Source organism: Zeus faber (assembly GCF_960531495.2).
Source record: "Zeus faber genome assembly, chromosome: 18".
Taxonomy (NCBI): domain Eukaryota; kingdom Metazoa; phylum Chordata; class Actinopteri; order Zeiformes; family Zeidae; genus Zeus; species Zeus faber.
This window is the reverse complement of record NC_137210.1, coordinates 25,362,440-25,382,195: the sequence shown is the minus strand read 5'-3', so window position 1 is coordinate 25,382,195 and position 19,756 is coordinate 25,362,440. Positions and strand designations below refer to the sequence as shown.

General features: G+C 35.3%; 2 protein-coding genes across 2 annotated transcripts in view; both read left to right on the top strand.

Annotated features, from left to right (window-relative positions):
• The window catches only part of acmsd (aminocarboxymuconate semialdehyde decarboxylase), a gene marked incomplete at its 5' end in the record, with an annotated part of 6,762 nt that extends 4,106 nt beyond the window's left edge, over nt 1–2,656 (top strand). Inside the window, 4 exons of the mRNA XM_080019302.1 lie at nt 261–356; nt 1,352–1,524; nt 2,114–2,212; nt 2,554–2,656. Of these exons, the coding sequence (XP_079875428.1) occupies nt 261–356; nt 1,352–1,524; nt 2,114–2,212; nt 2,554–2,616 (431 nt within the window). The 3' untranslated portion in view covers nt 2,617–2,656. The remainder of the gene's footprint in view (nt 1–260; nt 357–1,351; nt 1,525–2,113; nt 2,213–2,553) is intronic.
• A 6,082-nt stretch (nt 2,657–8,738) lies between these two features.
• On the top strand, nt 8,739–18,711 carry LOC307243807 (cyclin-T2-like; the record flags this gene model as incomplete). Its single annotated transcript, XM_080018766.1, has 10 exons — nt 8,739–8,899; nt 9,736–9,817; nt 9,949–10,077; nt 10,409–10,469; nt 11,060–11,122; nt 11,889–11,934; nt 13,914–14,077; nt 14,574–14,644; nt 15,282–16,389; nt 17,033–18,711. 10 exons carry the CDS (start codon nt 8,739–8,741, stop codon nt 17,149–17,151), a joined length of 2,004 nt encoding a protein of 667 aa, XP_079874892.1. The 3' UTR covers nt 17,152–18,711.
• Nucleotides 18,712–19,756: the final 1,045 nt, after the last annotated feature.

Here is a 19,756-nt window from a genome sequence, read left to right as displayed (position 1 = left end):
AGGGCACCGGCTCGAGAGCTGGAGTTGGTGCGGCGCCGTTGGCTGCCCACTGCTCCTGAAGGGTCAGCGTACAGATGCAGAGGGATCAATGAAGTGATTGAGATGCAGATGGGCAGTTGTGGTGACAACTTGGATTAATAATGCGGTTTCCAAATATTTAGTTTGCATTAAGATGTAATAAATAGCGTTTACTCGTAAACTTTTGTCTTTCCGATTACAAGCGAGTGAAACGATTCTGACTGATCCTCCCGTTCCAACAGGAATGCCATCGGAGACGACGACGGCGATCTGCTCCATGATTTTTGGGGGAGTCTTTGAGAGATTTCCGAAACTGAAGGTCTGCTTTGCTCACGGAGGTACAGGCAGACATATATACCCGACAACTCCTCCACTCATAGTGGAACATTACGATATCTCTCTATATATTTCATGCTGTAGCACATGTACCCCAGCTTTCTCTGTGTGAGTTTGGAATAGAAACATAACTCTGGGGGAATCATACAAGGGTTCTGTGTGAAACCCGCCTTTCTCTGAGTTGATAACACTCATGAATCATTACATATTATTATTAATATTATTATGAATATTTTTATGAATGTTTTTATGAATGTTATTATGAATATTGTGAATATTGTGAATATTATTATTATTATTATTATTATTACTATAATAAGGGGTCCAGCCCATAGTGCTGGATCCCTATTGTTATTGTTATTGTTATTGATATAATTATTGTTATTGTTATTGTTATTGCTTTTTCTTTTCTTTTAATCTTGCCGTTTTCCGTCTAAAAGTACCTGAAACCCGTCAACGGCAGTACGCACAGACATGGTGAGGTGCGGTTTTGTTTGAACCGGGACGTCACAGACATCTCGTGGTTTCATCCATATCGATCCAAATACTCAGCCGAAAAAAACAATGACATTTGACTGGAAATAGCCTGCCTAGCCTACCTACCCTTCAGGCGTCGCCAACACGCCAACGTGTCCCTCCTTATTTGGCGGCATTGGAGCCAGTCTTGAAACTAAATGTAGGAGTCAAAAACAATCCAAAACATATTCCGTGTTTGTGACCTCACACGTGGAGTTCGCTTGCAGCTCCAGAGGAAAGGGTCCGAATCGTGTCGTTTTACTTTGGTCCCAAAAGTTTAAAAAGCTGATGAAATGTCTCTGAGGGACGTGAGTGTTGAATCTATTTGAATGGAAGCGTGCTGTTGGGAACTTCCACACGGAGTGATTTCCTTCCACAGAGACACCGTGAGGCAGGACGCTACATTCCATAGGAACTGAAAAATTTTAATTTATGTATTATTATTATTATTATTATTATTATATACTGTATTTTTTTCCAGGTGGAGCCTTCCCATTCACCATCGGTAGGATCGCTCACGGTCACGATGTTCGCCCGGACCTGTGTGCTGTGGACAACAAGTTGAGCCCGAGGAAATACCTGGGCTCCTTCTACACAGATTCTCTGGTTCACGACCCCAGGGCCCTCAAGATGCTCGTCGACGTGATTGGCAAAGTGAGCTCAGCCTGCAGCTTTGTAGATGTACTGCAGGGGTATTGTAAACTGGGTGTAAATGATTGTGTTAAAGCTCTTAAAGAGTCAGAACCTATGGCTGCATGAGGCCTTTGGGAGCCTTTTGACAAATATTTGAACAGGGCTTCATCAACTATTTCAACTAAAGGCGTAAACTTACCCTTGGGCAGAGGCGTATTTAAACATTTGAGTGCTATACATTCATTTGTTTGAGGCTGAGTTTTTGAGTTTTTGAGTTTGAATACGATTTTTTTTCAAATGCTATGTCTTGAGGATGTATCAATGAATGCTATAGTATTGATTATCATACCAAGATTCACATTGTACTTCAACCAACCACTCAAACCTCTCATCTGGTCAAAAGCATCTGCTAAATGACATAAATGTAATGTAATGCAATGTACATGTAATTTACGCACATCTTAGGAGACTATAGATACAGTTATCAGGAGAAAGATATCATGAGCTGTATTGGTCCCATTGAGAGAATAGTGGCATAGTCGGCCAACATCTGGATATAGTAAAGTTGCTACGTAAATGTTTAATTTCATCAACATCGTTCCCCCTGCAGGACAAAGTGATGCTTGGAACAGATTATCCATTCCCACTGGGAGAGCTGAAGCCTGGGGCTCTGATTGAATCCATGGACGAGTTTGACGAGTCTCTGAAGGTGACGTGAATAGTTTTTTTTGTTTTGCATGGGAGGGAATGGAAATACCCCAAATGAATGAATTGATGATGATAATGGACGTTTCGTCTATATTTATCTTTCTTCAAACCTCCCAGTGCAACAAACACCAAAAGCAAATGTCACACAGAGATAACTCCCCTGCACGAACGGAAAGTGCAATAACACTGTTTTTTTTTCATTGCAATTAATTGTTGGAAACAAAAATTACAGAAATCTAGATTTGTCAAATTGTATCATTATCTAATATAATAACAATGAGATTGGAGGGGAAATAATGCCTATATTTCATACAATTAATTGGGTTTATTTTTGCATTGCAGGATAAACTTCTTGCCAGGAATGCACTGGACTTTTTGGGCCTCAAACGAGAACAATTTGAATAAATGGAACCTGAGGAAACTATTTCTACACCCATGGACAAAGAAGTGGAAAATACTCAGTGTTATAATAAATTAAATGAAAATGTTTTTGATTCCCTCGTACAGCGGATGCAATATTTTTCATTAAAACGATCCAATGCTTTATAATTTGTGCTTTGCTTATTTGTGTGGACTTCACAATGCCATCATTCAATTACTCTGGTTTGTGCTGTTCAGGGAGGTCACACACCAGTGAGACTCAATTCATTTTCACATACTTTTCATATCAATATTTGAAATTATAATTCATATATGGTATGAGGCTGTATTTGATTTGCAAATCGCAGGTGGTTTTCAGATCTGTGGTTTACGTATCAATCAAATATTCATTTGTAAAATCTGAAAATTGTGCACATGGTAAAATATTGACTTTTTGTCTTTTAAATGAATTGATGTCATAAATAAAAATGAATGTCAGGAGTGCGTAAAATTTGGAAAAACATCTAATTGTGCACTAAATTATAATAATATATTTTTTGCTCTTAATTAAATAAAACATGTTTTTAATATTTTTCAGATTTTTTTCATGCAATTGAAATTAAGTGTCAGTGCAATGGTAGAGGACATTAAGATATATTATAAAAAAACATAATATATATATAACATATAACAAATATATAGAATAAATATATAAGAAAATATAATATTTTTCTCTCAAATTAATACAGCACTTGCACTTTTTATATTTCTGATATTTTATAATAATATTGTAATATTATTCTATATATTTTATAATGGTATTGTAATATTATTCTATATATTTTATAATGATATTGTAATATTATTCTATATATTTTATAAGGGTATTGAAATATTATTCTATATATTTTATTATGATATTGTAATATTATTCTATATATTTTATAATGATATTGTAATATTATTCTATATATTTTATAATAATATTATAATATTATTCTATATATTTTATAATGGTATTGTAATATTATTCTATATATTTCATAATAATATTGTAATATTATTGTATATATTTTATAATGGTATTGTAATATTATTCTATATATTTTTTAATGATATTGTAATATTATTCTATATATTTTATAATGATAGTGTAATATTATTCTATATATTTTATAATGACATTGTAATATTATTCTATATATTTTATAATGATATTGTAATATTATGGTATATATTTTATAATAATATTGTAATATTATTCTATATATTTTATAATAATATTGTAATATTATTCTATATATTTTAAAATAATATTGTAATATTATGATATATATTTTATAATGATATTGTAATATTATGGTATATATTTTAAAATAATTTTGTAATATTATGGTATATATTTTATAATGATATTGTAATATTATGGTATATATTTTATAATAATATTGTAATATTATGGTTTATATTTTATAATGATATTGTAATATTATTCTATATATTTCATAATAATGTTGTAATATTATTCTATATATTTTATAATGGTATTGTAATATTATTCTATATATTTCAGAATAATATTGTAATATTATTCTATATATTTTATAATGACATTGTAATATTATTCTATATATTTTATAATGGTATTGTAATATTATTCTATATATTTCATAATAATATTGTAATATTATTCTATATATTTTATAATAATATTGTAATATGATTCTATATATTTTATAATGACATTGTAATATTATTCTATATATTTTATAATGGTATTGTAATATTATTCTATATATTTTATAATAATATTGTAATATTATTCTATATATTTTATAATAATATTGTAATATTATGGTATATATTTTATAATGATATTGTAATATTATTCTATATATTTTATAATAATATTGTAATATTATGGTATATATTTTATAATGATATTGTAATATTATTCTATATATTTTATAATAATATTGTAATATTATGGTATATATTTTATAATAATATTGTAATATTATGGTATATATTTTATAATGATATTGTAATATTATGGTTTATATTTTATAATAATATTGTAATATTATGGTATATATTTTATAATGGTATTGTAATATTATGGTATATATTTTATAATAATATTGTAATATTATGGTTTATATTTTATAATGATATTGTAATATTATTCTATATATTTTATAATGATATTGTAATATTATGGTATATATTTATAATGATATTGTAATAATATGGTTTATATTTTATAATAATATTGTAATATTATGGTATATATTTTATAATAATATTGTAATATTATTCTATATATTTTATAATAATATTGTAATATTATGGTATATATTTTATAATGATATTGTAATATTATTCTATATATTTTATAATGATATTGTAATATTATGGTATATATTTTATAATAATATTGTAATATTATGGTATATATTTTATAATGATATTGTAATATTATGGTTTATATTTTATAATAATATTGTAATATTATGGTATATATTTTATAATAATATTGTAATATTATTCTATATATTTTATAATGATATTGTAATATTATTCTATATATTTTATAATAATATTGTAATATTATTCTATATATTTCATAATAATATTGTAATATTATTCTATATATTTTAAAATAATTTTGTAATATTATGGTATATATTTTATAATGATATTGTAATATTATGGTATATATTTTATAATAATATTGTAATATTATGGTTTATATTTTATAATGATATTGTAATATTATTCTATATATTTCATAATAATATTGTAATATTATTCTATATATTTTATAATGGTATTGTAATATTATTCTATATATTTTATAATGATATTGTAATATTATTCTATATATTTCATAATAATAATGTAATATTATTCTATATATTTTATAATGGTATTGTAATATTATTCTATATATTTCATAATAATATTGTAATATGATTCTATATATTTTATAATGACATTGTAATATTATTCTATATATTTTATAATAATATTGTAATATTATGGTATATATTTTATAATAGTATTGTAATATTATGGTTTATATTTTATAATAATATTGTAATATTATGGTTTATATTTTATAATGATATTGTAATATTATGGTATATATTTAATAATAATATTATAATATTATGGTTTATATTTTATAATGGTATTGTAATATTATGGTATATATTTAATAATAATATTATAATATTATGGTTTATATTTTATAATGGTATTGTAATATTATGGTATATATTTTATAATAATATTGTAATATTATGGTATATATTTTATAATAATATTGTAATATTATGGTATATATTTTATAATAATATTGTAATATTCTGGTATATATTTTATAATGATAATGTAATATTATGGTTTATATTTTATAATAATATTGTAATATTATGGTATATATTTTATAATGATAATGTAATATTATGGTTTATATTTTATAATAATATTGTAATATTATGGTATATATTTTATAATGATATTGTAATATTATGGTTTATATTTTATAATAATATTGTAATATTATGGTATATATTTTATAATGACATTGTAATATTATTCTATATATTTTATAATGGTATTGTAATATTATTCTATATATTTCATAATAATATTGTAATATTATTCTATATATTTTATAATAATATTGTAATATGATTCTATATATTTTATAATGACATTGTAATATTATTCTATATATTTTATAATGGTATTGTAATATTATTCTATATATTTTATAATAATATTGTAATATTATTCTATATATTTTATAATAATATTGTAATATTATGGTATATATTTTATAATGATATTGTAATATTATTCTATATATTTTATAATAATATTGTAATATTATGGTATATATTTTATAATGATATTGTAATATTATTCTATATATTTTATAATAATATTGTAATATTATGGTATATATTTTATAATAATATTGTAATATTATGGTATATATTTTATAATGATATTGTAATATTATGGTTTATATTTTATAATAATATTGTAATATTATGGTATATATTTTATAATGGTATTGTAATATTATGGTATATATTTTATAATAATATTGTAATATTATGGTTTATATTTTATAATGATATTGTAATATTATTCTATATATTTTATAATGATATTGTAATATTATGGTATATATTTATAATGATATTGTAATAATATGGTTTATATTTTATAATAATATTGTAATATTATGGTATATATTTTATAATAATATTGTAATATTATTCTATATATTTTATAATAATATTGTAATATTATGGTATATATTTTATAATGATATTGTAATATTATTCTATATATTTTATAATGATATTGTAATATTATGGTATATATTTTATAATAATATTGTAATATTATGGTATATATTTTATAATGATATTGTAATATTATGGTTTATATTTTATAATAATATTGTAATATTATGGTATATATTTTATAATAATATTGTAATATTATTCTATATATTTTATAATGATATTGTAATATTATTCTATATATTTTATAATAATATTGTAATATTATTCTATATATTTCATAATAATATTGTAATATTATTCTATATATTTTAAAATAATTTTGTAATATTATGGTATATATTTTATAATGATATTGTAATATTATGGTATATATTTTATAATAATATTGTAATATTATGGTTTATATTTTATAATGATATTGTAATATTATTCTATATATTTCATAATAATATTGTAATATTATTCTATATATTTTATAATGGTATTGTAATATTATTCTATATATTTTATAATGATATTGTAATATTATTCTATATATTTCATAATAATAATGTAATATTATTCTATATATTTTATAATGGTATTGTAATATTATTCTATATATTTCATAATAATATTGTAATATGATTCTATATATTTTATAATGACATTGTAATATTATTCTATATATTTTATAATAATATTGTAATATTATGGTATATATTTTATAATAATATTGTAATATTATGGTTTATATTTTATAATAATATTGTAATATTATGGTTTATATTTTATAATGATATTGTAATATTATGGTATATATTTAATAATAATATTATAATATTATGGTTTATATTTTATAATGGTATTGTAATATTATGGTATATATTTAATAATAATATTATAATATTATGGTTTATATTTTATAATGGTATTGTAATATTATGGTATATATTTTATAATAATATTGTAATATTATGGTATATATTTTATAATAATATTGTAATATTCTGGTATATATTTTATAATGATAATGTAATATTATGGTTTATATTTTATAATAATATTGTAATATTATGGTATATATTTTATAATGATAATGTAATATTATGGTTTATATTTTATAATAATATTGTAATATTATGGTATATATTTTATAATGATATTGTAATATTATGGTTTATATTTTATAATAATATTGTAATATTATGGTATATATTTTATAATGATATTGTAATATTATGGTTTATATTTTATAATAATATTGTAATATTATGGTATATATTTTATAATGATATTGTAATATTATTCTATATATTTTATAATAATATTGTAATATTATGGTTTATATTTTATAATAATATTGTAATATTATGGTATATATTTTATAATAATATTGTAATATTCTGGTTTATATTTTATAATAATATTGTAATATTATGGTTTATATTTTATAATAATATTGTAATATTATGGTATATATTTTATAATGATATTGTAATATTATGGTATATATTTTATAATGGTATTGTAATATTATGGTTTATATTTTATAATAATATTGTAATATTATGGTATATATTTTATAATGATAATGTAATATTATGGTTTATATTTTATAATAATATTGTAATATTATGGTATATATTTTATAATGATAATGTAATATTATGGTTTATATTTTATAATAATATTGTAACATTATGGTATATATTTTATAATAATATTTGGACGCCGACCTCCTACTCGACGATCCACCACCGAAGAAGGAGCACGTGTTGTGGGTTCCGGTGCGCTGCGACGTCACTTCCGCTTTCTCGGCGCACCGCACCGAGCGAAGCTAACGCTGGACACAGAGCTATGGCGGCGTGCCGGGGAGCCTCGTCCAACTGGTATTTCAGCCGGGAGCAGTTGGAAAAAAACACGCCGTCCCGGCGCTCCGGAGTGGAGCCGGACCGGGAGCTGTCCTACCGGCAGCAGGCCGCGAACCTGATCCAGGACATGGGCCAGAGGCTCAACGTGTATCCGCAGTAAACAGAGCCAGGCCGGGCTGGAAATGGCGCCTGGCCGCTGTGTGGCCGATTGGCAGTCGAAGTGTTTACGGTCTTTATCCGACCGCGGCCGGTAAAGCTCTGTCTGTCAGACAGTGTGTATCTGTCGACTCGTACCGTAAATGTCTCCGTGGATGTCGACGCGACACCGAGTCGGGCTGTCATCATGGAATTTTAACTGACGGTTAATCGTCAGACAAATGATCGCGATTCACCATTAAAATCGTCTCCCTCGGGGGTTAATTGATCCCACGCTCTCATTTTAATAACGACGCCACCAGCACAGCACGAGCCTCTGGTGTGGGCAGCGGTGCACGTACTTGCGAAGAAGATGCAGCTGTTGGCGTCGAGCGTCGGGACGTGTTCAGGTGGACGGGTGCACCTGCCCGGACGCACCTGAGCCCCACTGGCCTGGCACCCCTCTGAGCTCGCTCTCGGCGTGGCTTCGCGTGTCGTTTCGGCCGCGTGAACCTCGCCACCTCCCCCGCACCATTCGCTCGCCGACCGGCGTCACCCGGGATGGGTGGCGTTTGCTGCCGTTGTCGCCCCAAGAGAGACCGCACACATTTTTCTTATCTCCCCCCGTCCCCGTCCCGGTCAAGCTACGCGCTGTAGGGTCTGGCCAGGGCATCGCACGTCACGGGATTGTAGCGATAGAACCGGAGCTGAGACCTCGAAAACACCTCGCACCAGCCCGATGTTGTCATAATCAAATGGCTGCCAGCGACCGAAGCGCGCTCGTTCCCTGGGGATGTCTGAATATTTTACCGTCGCTACATATTTGCCTTCCTTAACTTGCCTTCCAGCTCACAATTAACAATAAACACAGCTATCGTTTACATGCATAGGTTTTATATGCACCATTCCTTCACTAAATTCCACAGAAATGTAAGTTTCCCTTCATTCCTTATTCAAATCTTTTTACCCGATTAACATGAAGTCACTTGAACGCGGTTGTTAGTTTCTTCTTTTTTCTTTTTTTTTTCCTTTGCTGCTGTAATGTAATCTTGTCTCCACAGATTATCTCTCCAACTACCTTATTCCTTGCTGCAAAAGTGGAAGAGCAGCCTCGAAAACTTGAGCATGTCATTAAAGTTGCACATGCATGTCTAAACCCCCAGGAACCTCCTCTAGACACAAAAAGTAATGTAAGTTTGGGTACATCTGGGTATTGAACGTTTGATTTATTTTTAACCCCCCCCCCCCCCCTTTCAGTCTGCCTGTCCACTTGTGCCAGTGAGTGGTCACAGTTTGGCCTTTTATTTGGAAATACAAGGCCCTTTATTCTTTGTCTAAAAGCGCCATTCAGATGCTTACACGCCTGTTCCGGCCGCGTGCCGAGCACCTGCACCCAATTCCTCTGGCACGCTGAGTAGCGGAGCCTCTGTTTGGATTACGCTGATTTGAAGTCAGTTGTCAGGGGCTAGGATTAATAGACTCATTACAATTGTCATGTAATGACTGTCTATCAAACTTCAGGCATACCTTCAGCAAGCTCAAGAGCTGGTGATACTTGAAACCATAGTGCTGCAGACCCTCGGTGAGTAACGGTTACTGGTGTGGATGACTTGAGAACGAGAGCGCGCGCCCCGTAGCCATTTGTTTTAGGCCTGTCGCAATCAATGAGCGCGTGGCGGCGTTTGACCGCCGGCGCTTTCATTCGCCGCGGCCTGTTGAGAGTTAAATGTTTGACAGGCCGCGGTTTGAGTCGCTTTCAATCGCCGTGATTTGTGGAATGGTGTGATGGTGACATGTCCTTCCTCGGCGCCGAAAACTCGCTGCTTCGGTCCGCTGGCGCAAAATCTGTAAATACCTTGAGGGGAATCTCGGCGAGCGTCCCGTTTGCCACCTTTACTTAACCGTGTTGTCACATTGAAACCTTGCCATGTGTACTGTTTGGAAGTGTACACAGCACATTGTATGTAAGTACTCCAGACTAATTTGATTCCATAATATCTGGTGTCCCGACAAATCCACTTTATGGGAGGGGATCATTTAACTATACCAAAATCGGTAATACTCGGCATCTAGTTGTGAAAAGGGTTCTGATTGACTTGCTGATCAACAGAACGACATGTCACCTCCCGGCTGTGTCTGTGTTGAACTCACCTGTCATGTATTTTGTTCCAGGCTTTGAAATTACTATTGATCACCCACACACTGATGTGGTGAAGTGTTCCCAGCTAGTGCGAGGTAGAGGCTTCCTTCCTTGTTCCTTGTGCCCTCTGCTCTTGCCCGCCCCGGCCCAGATCTGGGTGGGGGGCTGATGTAATGCTTACAAAACCAAACACATTGACGATTCAAGGGCTTCTTTCACGGCTGTTGTCGCCATACGCGACGCCGCAGCTTGGCAAAACATGCTTAATTCCACGGCACGGATTAAGCCCAGCGCTTGGTCAAAGCATCTTGAGTCGGCGGTCAAGTTTTTGCTAAAATCACTTTGTCTTGTCCCGATCTCAATTCTTACCACGACCTGGGAGTACGCCTTCCCTGTCGACTGCCTGTTTGCTCCACTCTGATTGTTTTACACAATATCTGCACGAAAACAGAATTGAAAACAAGGTGGCTGCCTTGCGTTGGTTTGGGAAATTCCATTGCGATATTCTTATCCTTTCACTGTGTGTGTTTGACTGAGGATACTATTTACTTATAGATAAGTCTCGGCCACGGTTCAGTTGCAAGATACGTGTTGCTGTTGCCATTACTATTTTGGTTGTAGATTCACCAAGCCTCTGCGACGGTCCGGCCAATCCAAACTCATTACAATTCTTTTTTGTCCTCGTTGTTGGCCTTGGGCTTAATCTGTGTCCTGCGAATGGTTTAAATGGTGACACAACACCTCATTTCCTGATGATGATGATGAACAGGCTTTGCTCTTTGACCCAACATGGTAACCTTCCCTCTGTTTGTCCTTCCCTCCCTCACTGCATTCCTCTTCTGTCTCTTCTCTCACCCACAGCAAGCAAGGATCTGGCACAGACTTCCTATTTCATGGCTACCAACAGGTTGTTATCCTGCCCCTCCTTTGTTGCACTGTGACTGCACACCATAGCTTCCTGTAATGCAGGGTACCCTCTCAGTGTCCAACCGGCCCTCCTTGCGCTGGTGGCTATTGGGATGCTTGCCCCCTCCTCCCGTGGCTCCCCTCCCCTGGCTCCAGGCGTGGGGAGCGGGGACGGCCGGGCTCGTAGCGTTACCGGCCCCAGTCGCAGTGCGGTGTATTGTACGAGGGACCAAGCGTTGGCACGGATGGGTTGAATGCAAGATGTGAAGTGTAGTGGTGCGCTTGAAAACCAACACGTTTGCTCTGTCGCGAGAAAGTGCATTTGTCTAAAAGAAAGACACTTTGGTAGCCTGAGTAGCAGCTAACGGTTACACAGATGTAAACATTTCGTAGAGGTACCTTCGGTAAGTACAGCCACTTTAATTTATTTTCTTTTCATATTCATTTGTGCTTATTGTAGCATATTGTCGCGTATTCTTTGACTTGAATAGCATTATTTTAGTGTTTTGTTTTTTTTTCTCTAATCCCCCCCCCCCCCTCCCCCCATAGGACCTAACATTCTCACATACATTCTATCTTAAAATATGACAACCTTCTTGATGCTGACCCTTTAAGGACCTTTAATATACATGATCTGTATCAAATTCTTAAAATATTATTGAAGCACACATCCCATTGCTAGTGCTTTTGGAATATTTGTCCTATTGTTAATGATCTAGTTCAGTACATCAGGGAAAAAAAAGTCAACTTTCGGTCATGGCTGTATTTGTTTACATTGGGTCCTTAACGGGTTTATTAGGAGTCTCTTGTAGAGGTGGGATTGATTTATACAATATAAATCTTACAACAGATTTGTAGGTTTTGCTTAAATGATAGAAAAAAACCTTTAACAGGCTTTTTATTGAAAATATCAAAGCGTGGGACAGCGTGTGTCTTAATAGCGTCTTCGAGCTTTGACCATCATGACTTTGTCTTGTTTAAATCACATCATCGAAGCAGAATGTTTTAGCGGGTTAGACTCTAGAAGACGGTTTTAAATGAACAGCGGTCCATACTAGCCGTGGCTGTTTTGTTTTGGTCCCACCTTTACATGAGTGACCAGACTCCTGACGTTGAACGCAGACCAATCCTCAAGGTTACCATCCAGACCTTCCCAGACCTTCAGTGACCGCGGCGCTGGTGTTTACTTCACTTCCACTCGTTGCTCTGAGTTTGCAGTTTAAACACAGCCCAGATCATCGCCCGGTGTTCTGCCATTGATACGTGCATTTCTCAATACATGCATCGGTGGGTTAGAGTGATTGGCTACAGCGAGGCATTTTCATCAAGTTTAATCAAAGAAGCCAATGCCGTTTTGATAAATACTATGGTTTTAATCAGACTGATATAGTTATATCTGCCATTTAAGCGGAGCTCTTTTCGGCTGTGGAGAGATCTGCATTTCTGTGGTAACTTCTCGGATGGTAGCCTCTTTTATAACGCTGTTTTTAATGGTGCTTTGTATCGTGTTTTGTATTTTCAATTGTCTGTTTTTGCATGACATTATGGCTGCTTTTACTGCGGTAGCGCATAATTGGATCTGTATCATCATTTGTCCTTAATTTAAAGTGATTTAAACTTTTTGGGCTTTTTTGACAGCCTTAATCTAAAATGACCCTATATTGGGTTATCCCATCGGGTATTTAATCCCTAACTTTGGAATTGTTAGTAGTGCGCTACTGACTTACTGAGAAGAATAACTGCTGTTTATCTTTTTTTGTAACGTGAGATAACTTTATAATGTTATGATAACACTATGACATCCCTTAGAACTGATGTTTTGTCTTTTTCACGCTGCGTTCTTCCTTACAAGCCCTCAGAGAACTAACCCTGTGTGCTCCGTCTTTGTTTTTCCTCCTCCTCTCCACATGGGTGACCCGTCCTGACCACGGCCTGGTCTCCACCGTTCACTGACACACACACACCCACACACACACACAGTCTACTCCTCACCACCTTCTGCCTTCAGTACAAGCCCACGGTGATCGCCTGTGTGTGCATTCACCTGGCGTGCAAGTGGTCCAACTGGGAGATCCCCGTCTCCACGGACGGGAAGCACTGGTGGGAATATGTGGACAACTCTGTCACTTTGGAACTGCTCGATGGTAAGACAAGTAAAACCTTTTTTGGAAGTCATCCAGTATTTCAATATGTCGATATCAATAACGGCACCTCAAAGTGGTAATCCATAGGATTTGGTCAAGAACCCCCATATTCTAGACTTACTTTAGTTGTGCTCCTCTATATTGTGCTTCTATTGTTGGTCAATTTACTAGGCAGCGTAACTGGTTTTGGTCGGTTAACTGTCAATATGGATGAATATTCACTAAAAATAACCAAGAAATATCCCCATGGATCAAAAGAAGGCAAAGTTTGGAGGAAAGAAAGTGACGTCACTTTCTATTCCGAATGGATTTCTGCGACTTGTGTGTCGTGTAATCCACCCAACATAAACAGTTTTATGTGTTGTCACTTTAAAGACGACATGCGTTTTTGCCAAATGTTTATATTGGTAAACTACATTCATATTTTATCTATGATTTAGTTCTTTGTAATTCAAAAGTGTGGTGAAGCATCTACATTCATGTCTTGTGTTAATAGAGCTGACCCATGAGTTCCTGCAGATTTTGGAGAAGACACCCAGCAGGTTGAAACGAATACGAAACTGGAGGGTATGATGGCTGTCCATACAACTCATTCACAATTCAATTGAACCATTCACATTTAGTATTTTTCAAAGATTATACCATAAAAGTCATTAAGTAGTCTTGTATTTGAATTTGAGTCATTTCAACATAAACCTTTTGTCAGATTTTATTTATACCTATTATTCTTATTATTCTTTTTTTTTTTTTTTTTTTTTTTTTTTTAAAGAGTTGACTCTTCTGTATCAGTCTGTATTTCTTGCCTTCATACTAACCTTAATCTTGGCTGTTCTAGAGGAACACAATTCACTCTAGACCTATCTGTAGAGAAAGAAAGCCGTTGTACTTACCTGTTTGAAACTCTGCGGTGAAGATCTATTCCAGTTTCTGATCTCTTATCTTATGACTTAACTTGCTATCTGGTCAAAAGGAAACTGTTCTAATAACGGTTGAGAGCGTCCTCTAGTTCATAACCCTAACCCTGTTTCTACCCAATACTTATCTCTGCCCCAAATATATTGTACTTATCTTTATACTCCATTCAATAAAAGATTTGTTTTAAATTCAACTAGAAAAAATTGTAATTGGACTTAAAAGTATTAAATGTAACTCTGATACCTGCAGACACCTTGTGTTCAGTGTGCCTCCTCTTCTAACGTTCCAGGCGACTCAAGCCGCCAAGAAGCCCAAGGGCGATGGCTCGCAGTCGGCAGAGAACTCCTTCTCCTCGTCCTCATCACTCACAGACCACTCGCTGGGCGACTCCTCCAACCCCACCTTCGCTAAACCCGGCTCCTCCTTCCCGGGGGGCACACCCCTCAACCTGGACTCCATGGCCGGAGCGTATGCCTTGGCGGGCAGCGGCGAGTGGCCTCTGGGCGGCCAGGCGTGCTACGCCAGAGCGGAGCCCCTCCCCCACCCAGAGCCGAGTGGAGCTTCCCAGGGCTCCTCCTCCAGGTCTGAGCGGACGCCGGGCTTCAACCCCGTTAAACACGAACACAAACCGGCTGCTGGTGGAGGGAAGTTTCCTCTGCCCCACCCTGCTCACCCTCAGACTGCCTCCCCCCTGCCTCCGCCAGCCCAGAAACTGTCTCTGGACAAGTACAGGGAGAAGCACGCTGTGGAGCTGGCGGCGGCCGGACAGAAGCGCAGGCCGGAGCAGCACGGCGGCGGCGGGGCAGAGGTGGAGGCCCGGGCGGATTCCTCCCACCCTCCCTCACATTCCTCCTCCAGCGGCTGTGTGGACCACAGAAAACAATCGCAGCCGCACCCGACGTATGAGGGCAGCGGCAGCAGCGCCGAAGCCCCTATGAAAACAAAACACCCATCCTCGGGGCACAAACGGGACAAAGCCGTAGGCTCGCTGAAGCTGCGCCTCCCCGTCCCGGCGCCCCCCGGTGGCCCCCCGCCGAGCCGAGAGGAGCTCAAGATGAAGATCAAGGTTTCGTCGTCTGAGCGCCACAGCTCGTCGGATGAAGGCGGAGCCACGAGCCGGAGTAAACATTCCAGAGAGAAGCAGCAGCTTCGCGGGGCGCCGCCCGCCCGCCACCACAAGCACCCCGCCGTGCACAGCGGGAACGGCCGCGGCGGCCCCCAGGTGCTGGGCGGCGGAGACGGGGCCTTCGTCGTGGCTCCCGGATCGGCCCCTCTGCTGCCAACAGCGGCGTCCTTCCGCAAGAGGCCGCACCCTGAGGCCGCACACAACCAGCACTCTGCCTCTGTTTCCTCTTCCAAAGCGAGCAGGAGCTCCAGGGGGGGCGCCGGCGACGCAGGTACTCCCTCTCTACCCGCTTGGTCACGATTTGCACCTCACCAATGAGTTGAACGGTTTCTCAATTATTTATTATGTGTAAATATCTTACGCCAAACAACCTCGCGGTGCTTTTACAGCCTCCGCTCCCCGAAAAGGGGAGGAGTGGGATTACGCATTATGAGAAGCATCTGCATTTAACAGGGTTCTTACCAGGTCCTTGATGTGCTTGAATTTCATCGTGAATATTGTTTTGTAATGCCAGAATGATTTTGAATTGTGAATTGTATTATTTGAACTTGAAACTATAAGAAAGTAAAACTACGGTGTAATAAACGATAAATATAACTGTTATACTTGAATTTAGGGCTTGGTAAAAAAAAAAAAAAATGGAATATCAATTACTTTGTCTGGAACTGTTTGCGTCTTAAATTAAATACCACCATAGTCACAAATGAATTAATATCTGAAATGTATTTTTTAAGACTCAATGTGCTCTATGAAGCACTTTTTTAAATGCACGATAGAAGCTCCACAGAAAAGTGGATAGCTGTTGTTTAAATTGTCAGTACAGTATATCAATATAGAATCGTGTCAGTCAATCGGTTTCCATTCAAACTTTGTGAAAAATGTCCAACCGTGGCGCCGCCCCTCTCTTCCCCCAGGCGGGCTGCGGGCGTCCCAGCAACACCACCACCATCATCATCATCCTCCTCCTCCTCCTCCTCCTCCTCCTCCGCCTCCCGGCGAGGCCACGCAGGAGGTGGCCGAGCAGAGACACTGAGGCCCCGAGCGCCCCGGCCACCCGTAACCGCGGCAACCTCAAATCCCACCACACTACTACTCTCACTTCCACAAGCAAGAGCTCCCGCAACGTGATCATATACTGAGACGAGACATGAAGCTTCCTGATGGTCAGATCTCTGTAGTTCTGTTAGTCTGTGAAACCGCTGCTGTGTGTGTGTGTGTGTGTGTGTGTGTGTGTGTGTGTGTGTGTGTGTGTGTGTGTGTGTGTGTGTGTGTGTGTGTGTGTGTGTGTGTGTGTGTGTGTGTGTGTGTGTGTGTGTGTGTGTGAGATTAATTGTTTTCCAGACGAATCCTTTCCTTTTGAATCTCCATGTTGGGGTGGGAGGGAAACAATGACAGTGTTAATACTGGTAAGTCACGGATGGTGCAATCTCTCCATTTTTCCACTTATTATCATTTTTATTTTCTTTTTAACACTAATTTAAGACGTGAAAAGCATTGCTACGACTGGTAGTGTAAACATTCACGTTTCCTTTAGCTGGTATTCCATTTTGTACGGTTTAGTGGAAGGTGTTACGATATTTTTTTTTCTTTATTTTATTTTATATTTTTTTCACTTTCTTTATCCTCGGTCATTTCATTTAACAATCTACTGTGACACCGTGCGTACAATCTGCACGTTCCAATCATCAAAGGGATTTATTTCAACGCGGGACGCCGACTCGTACTTATAGGAAGAGGAGATAAAAGTACATACGTTTTTGTATGTTTAGAGAGAAACAAAAAAAGCTATACCATGACTACTCAGGTTTGGAGCTGCTTGTAAGTATCAAAAGATGTCTAATATACCTGGAGATGAACAAGAGAACACTATCGTAGCTTCATCAGGTGATCACGGCATTCCAGCGGTTTTGCGTGCGCTTGGTAGAGCCTGTACCTCCAGTCGCAGCCTGTGGAGGGCGCCGGGCTCCTGGGGCCCCTCAGCAACACACACCAACCCGACTGTCACTTTGTCAGAGCGATGCAATTTGTACTTTTTTTTCTTTCTTTTATTTAAATTGTATTTTATTTTTTTTTTATTATTAGACCTTAATGAAAAAACTTTATGCTGGATGCCAAAGGCTCTGCCTCCAATAATAATGGAACAAAAACCTGAGACAAAAAAAAAAAAAGAAATATTGCTGTAAAAGTTTACATGAACCTCCTTGCTTTGAAGTGCATTAAAAGGAATCCAGGGCTGTGAGCTCTCGGCCTGTGGGTTTCAGTAAGCGTTAGTTGTCTCCGGGGTAGCAGACACGTGGGTTCACCACACACAGTATTGATACAGCGACTGGGTGGCTGTATGCAACGCAACCAAAGGACGGCCCTTTTTTAACTTCCTGTCATCCTCATCCAGCTGGTGGAATAGATCATTTCTGGTCAGATTTGTGTCACTTATTTCCGGTCAGAGGCCATCTCTACGTGAGAATCGTTTGGTTAGTACTTTAGCATATATACTTATGCATATATTATGAATTTGATCTTGTTTTGGTACCCTGACGGTTGATTTTACTGTTGGGCGCACAGAATAAAAGAGCTTGTTGATCAGCAAGTCGAACAGAAAACGCCCTCTCGACCTTCATTTTGTCCCCTTTTCAACCAACACCAGTTCAAGGCTGTGTCGACGGAGCGTTTTGAATGGTGGAAATTCCGATCATGTCAAAGAAAAAAAAAAAATAGCTCAAGCAAAACTCAAGGACATTTTTTGTCATAATCAATATCAACGTTTCATGAAGTTTGGAAATGTGTTTGTAATGTGATGTCAGTGGCGCTGTAGCCCCGCCCTCAAACATCTTCGGCCTACATCTTGGTGGAACAGATGTAAACTGGGGTTCTCATTGCCAAAAAAAAATCTATATTTATATGAATTATGCATAACTACAACTAATAAAGTTACGACGCAAGCCGCAGCCCGTCCAGCAAGCCGAGCCGAAGCAGCACACACAACACAGACACTTTATTTTCAATATGCATTTAATTTCACATATAAAAGTAGAAAAGCTTCCAGAGCGTTGTGAATATAGCTGCTGTCGAATGCGGGACATTTGTAATGTACATTTATTCAAGTTTTATTTGTATTCTTGCATTTTTAAGAAGCTATCGCTACGATTCATACCGTGACGTACGTTAAAGATCAAAACCAATTAAAATGGTAAATAGTTTAATATCACAGTATTTAGTGGGTTTTGCATTGTTGGCACAGACTAACAACAAATGATCTCAAAATAACCCCACATTCAAAGTGGATTAAAGTGCTTCATTAACTTCATTCTCAATTCTCTATGCATTAAAAAACAACAGTGATAGGATAGTTTTTACATTTTAGTGTACATAGTACCTCACAGGAAGTTATAACCCCAAAAAAGGTAGTGACCCTTGAACTCTATTACTTCAACACGTCCCCTCTGGGTGAGCACAGCGGCGTTTCTTGTCGGAGTTGACTCTCATGTTGTTGGGAACGAACGGGTGATTCAGGAGTTGTTCGGCTGATGGACGCACTTTCTGGTCACTGCGATAGCAGAAGAAAACTTGAATTTGAGACTTTATTCCTTACTTAACCATAGTTATGCATCATTACAGATAGATACTTCATTCATCCCCGC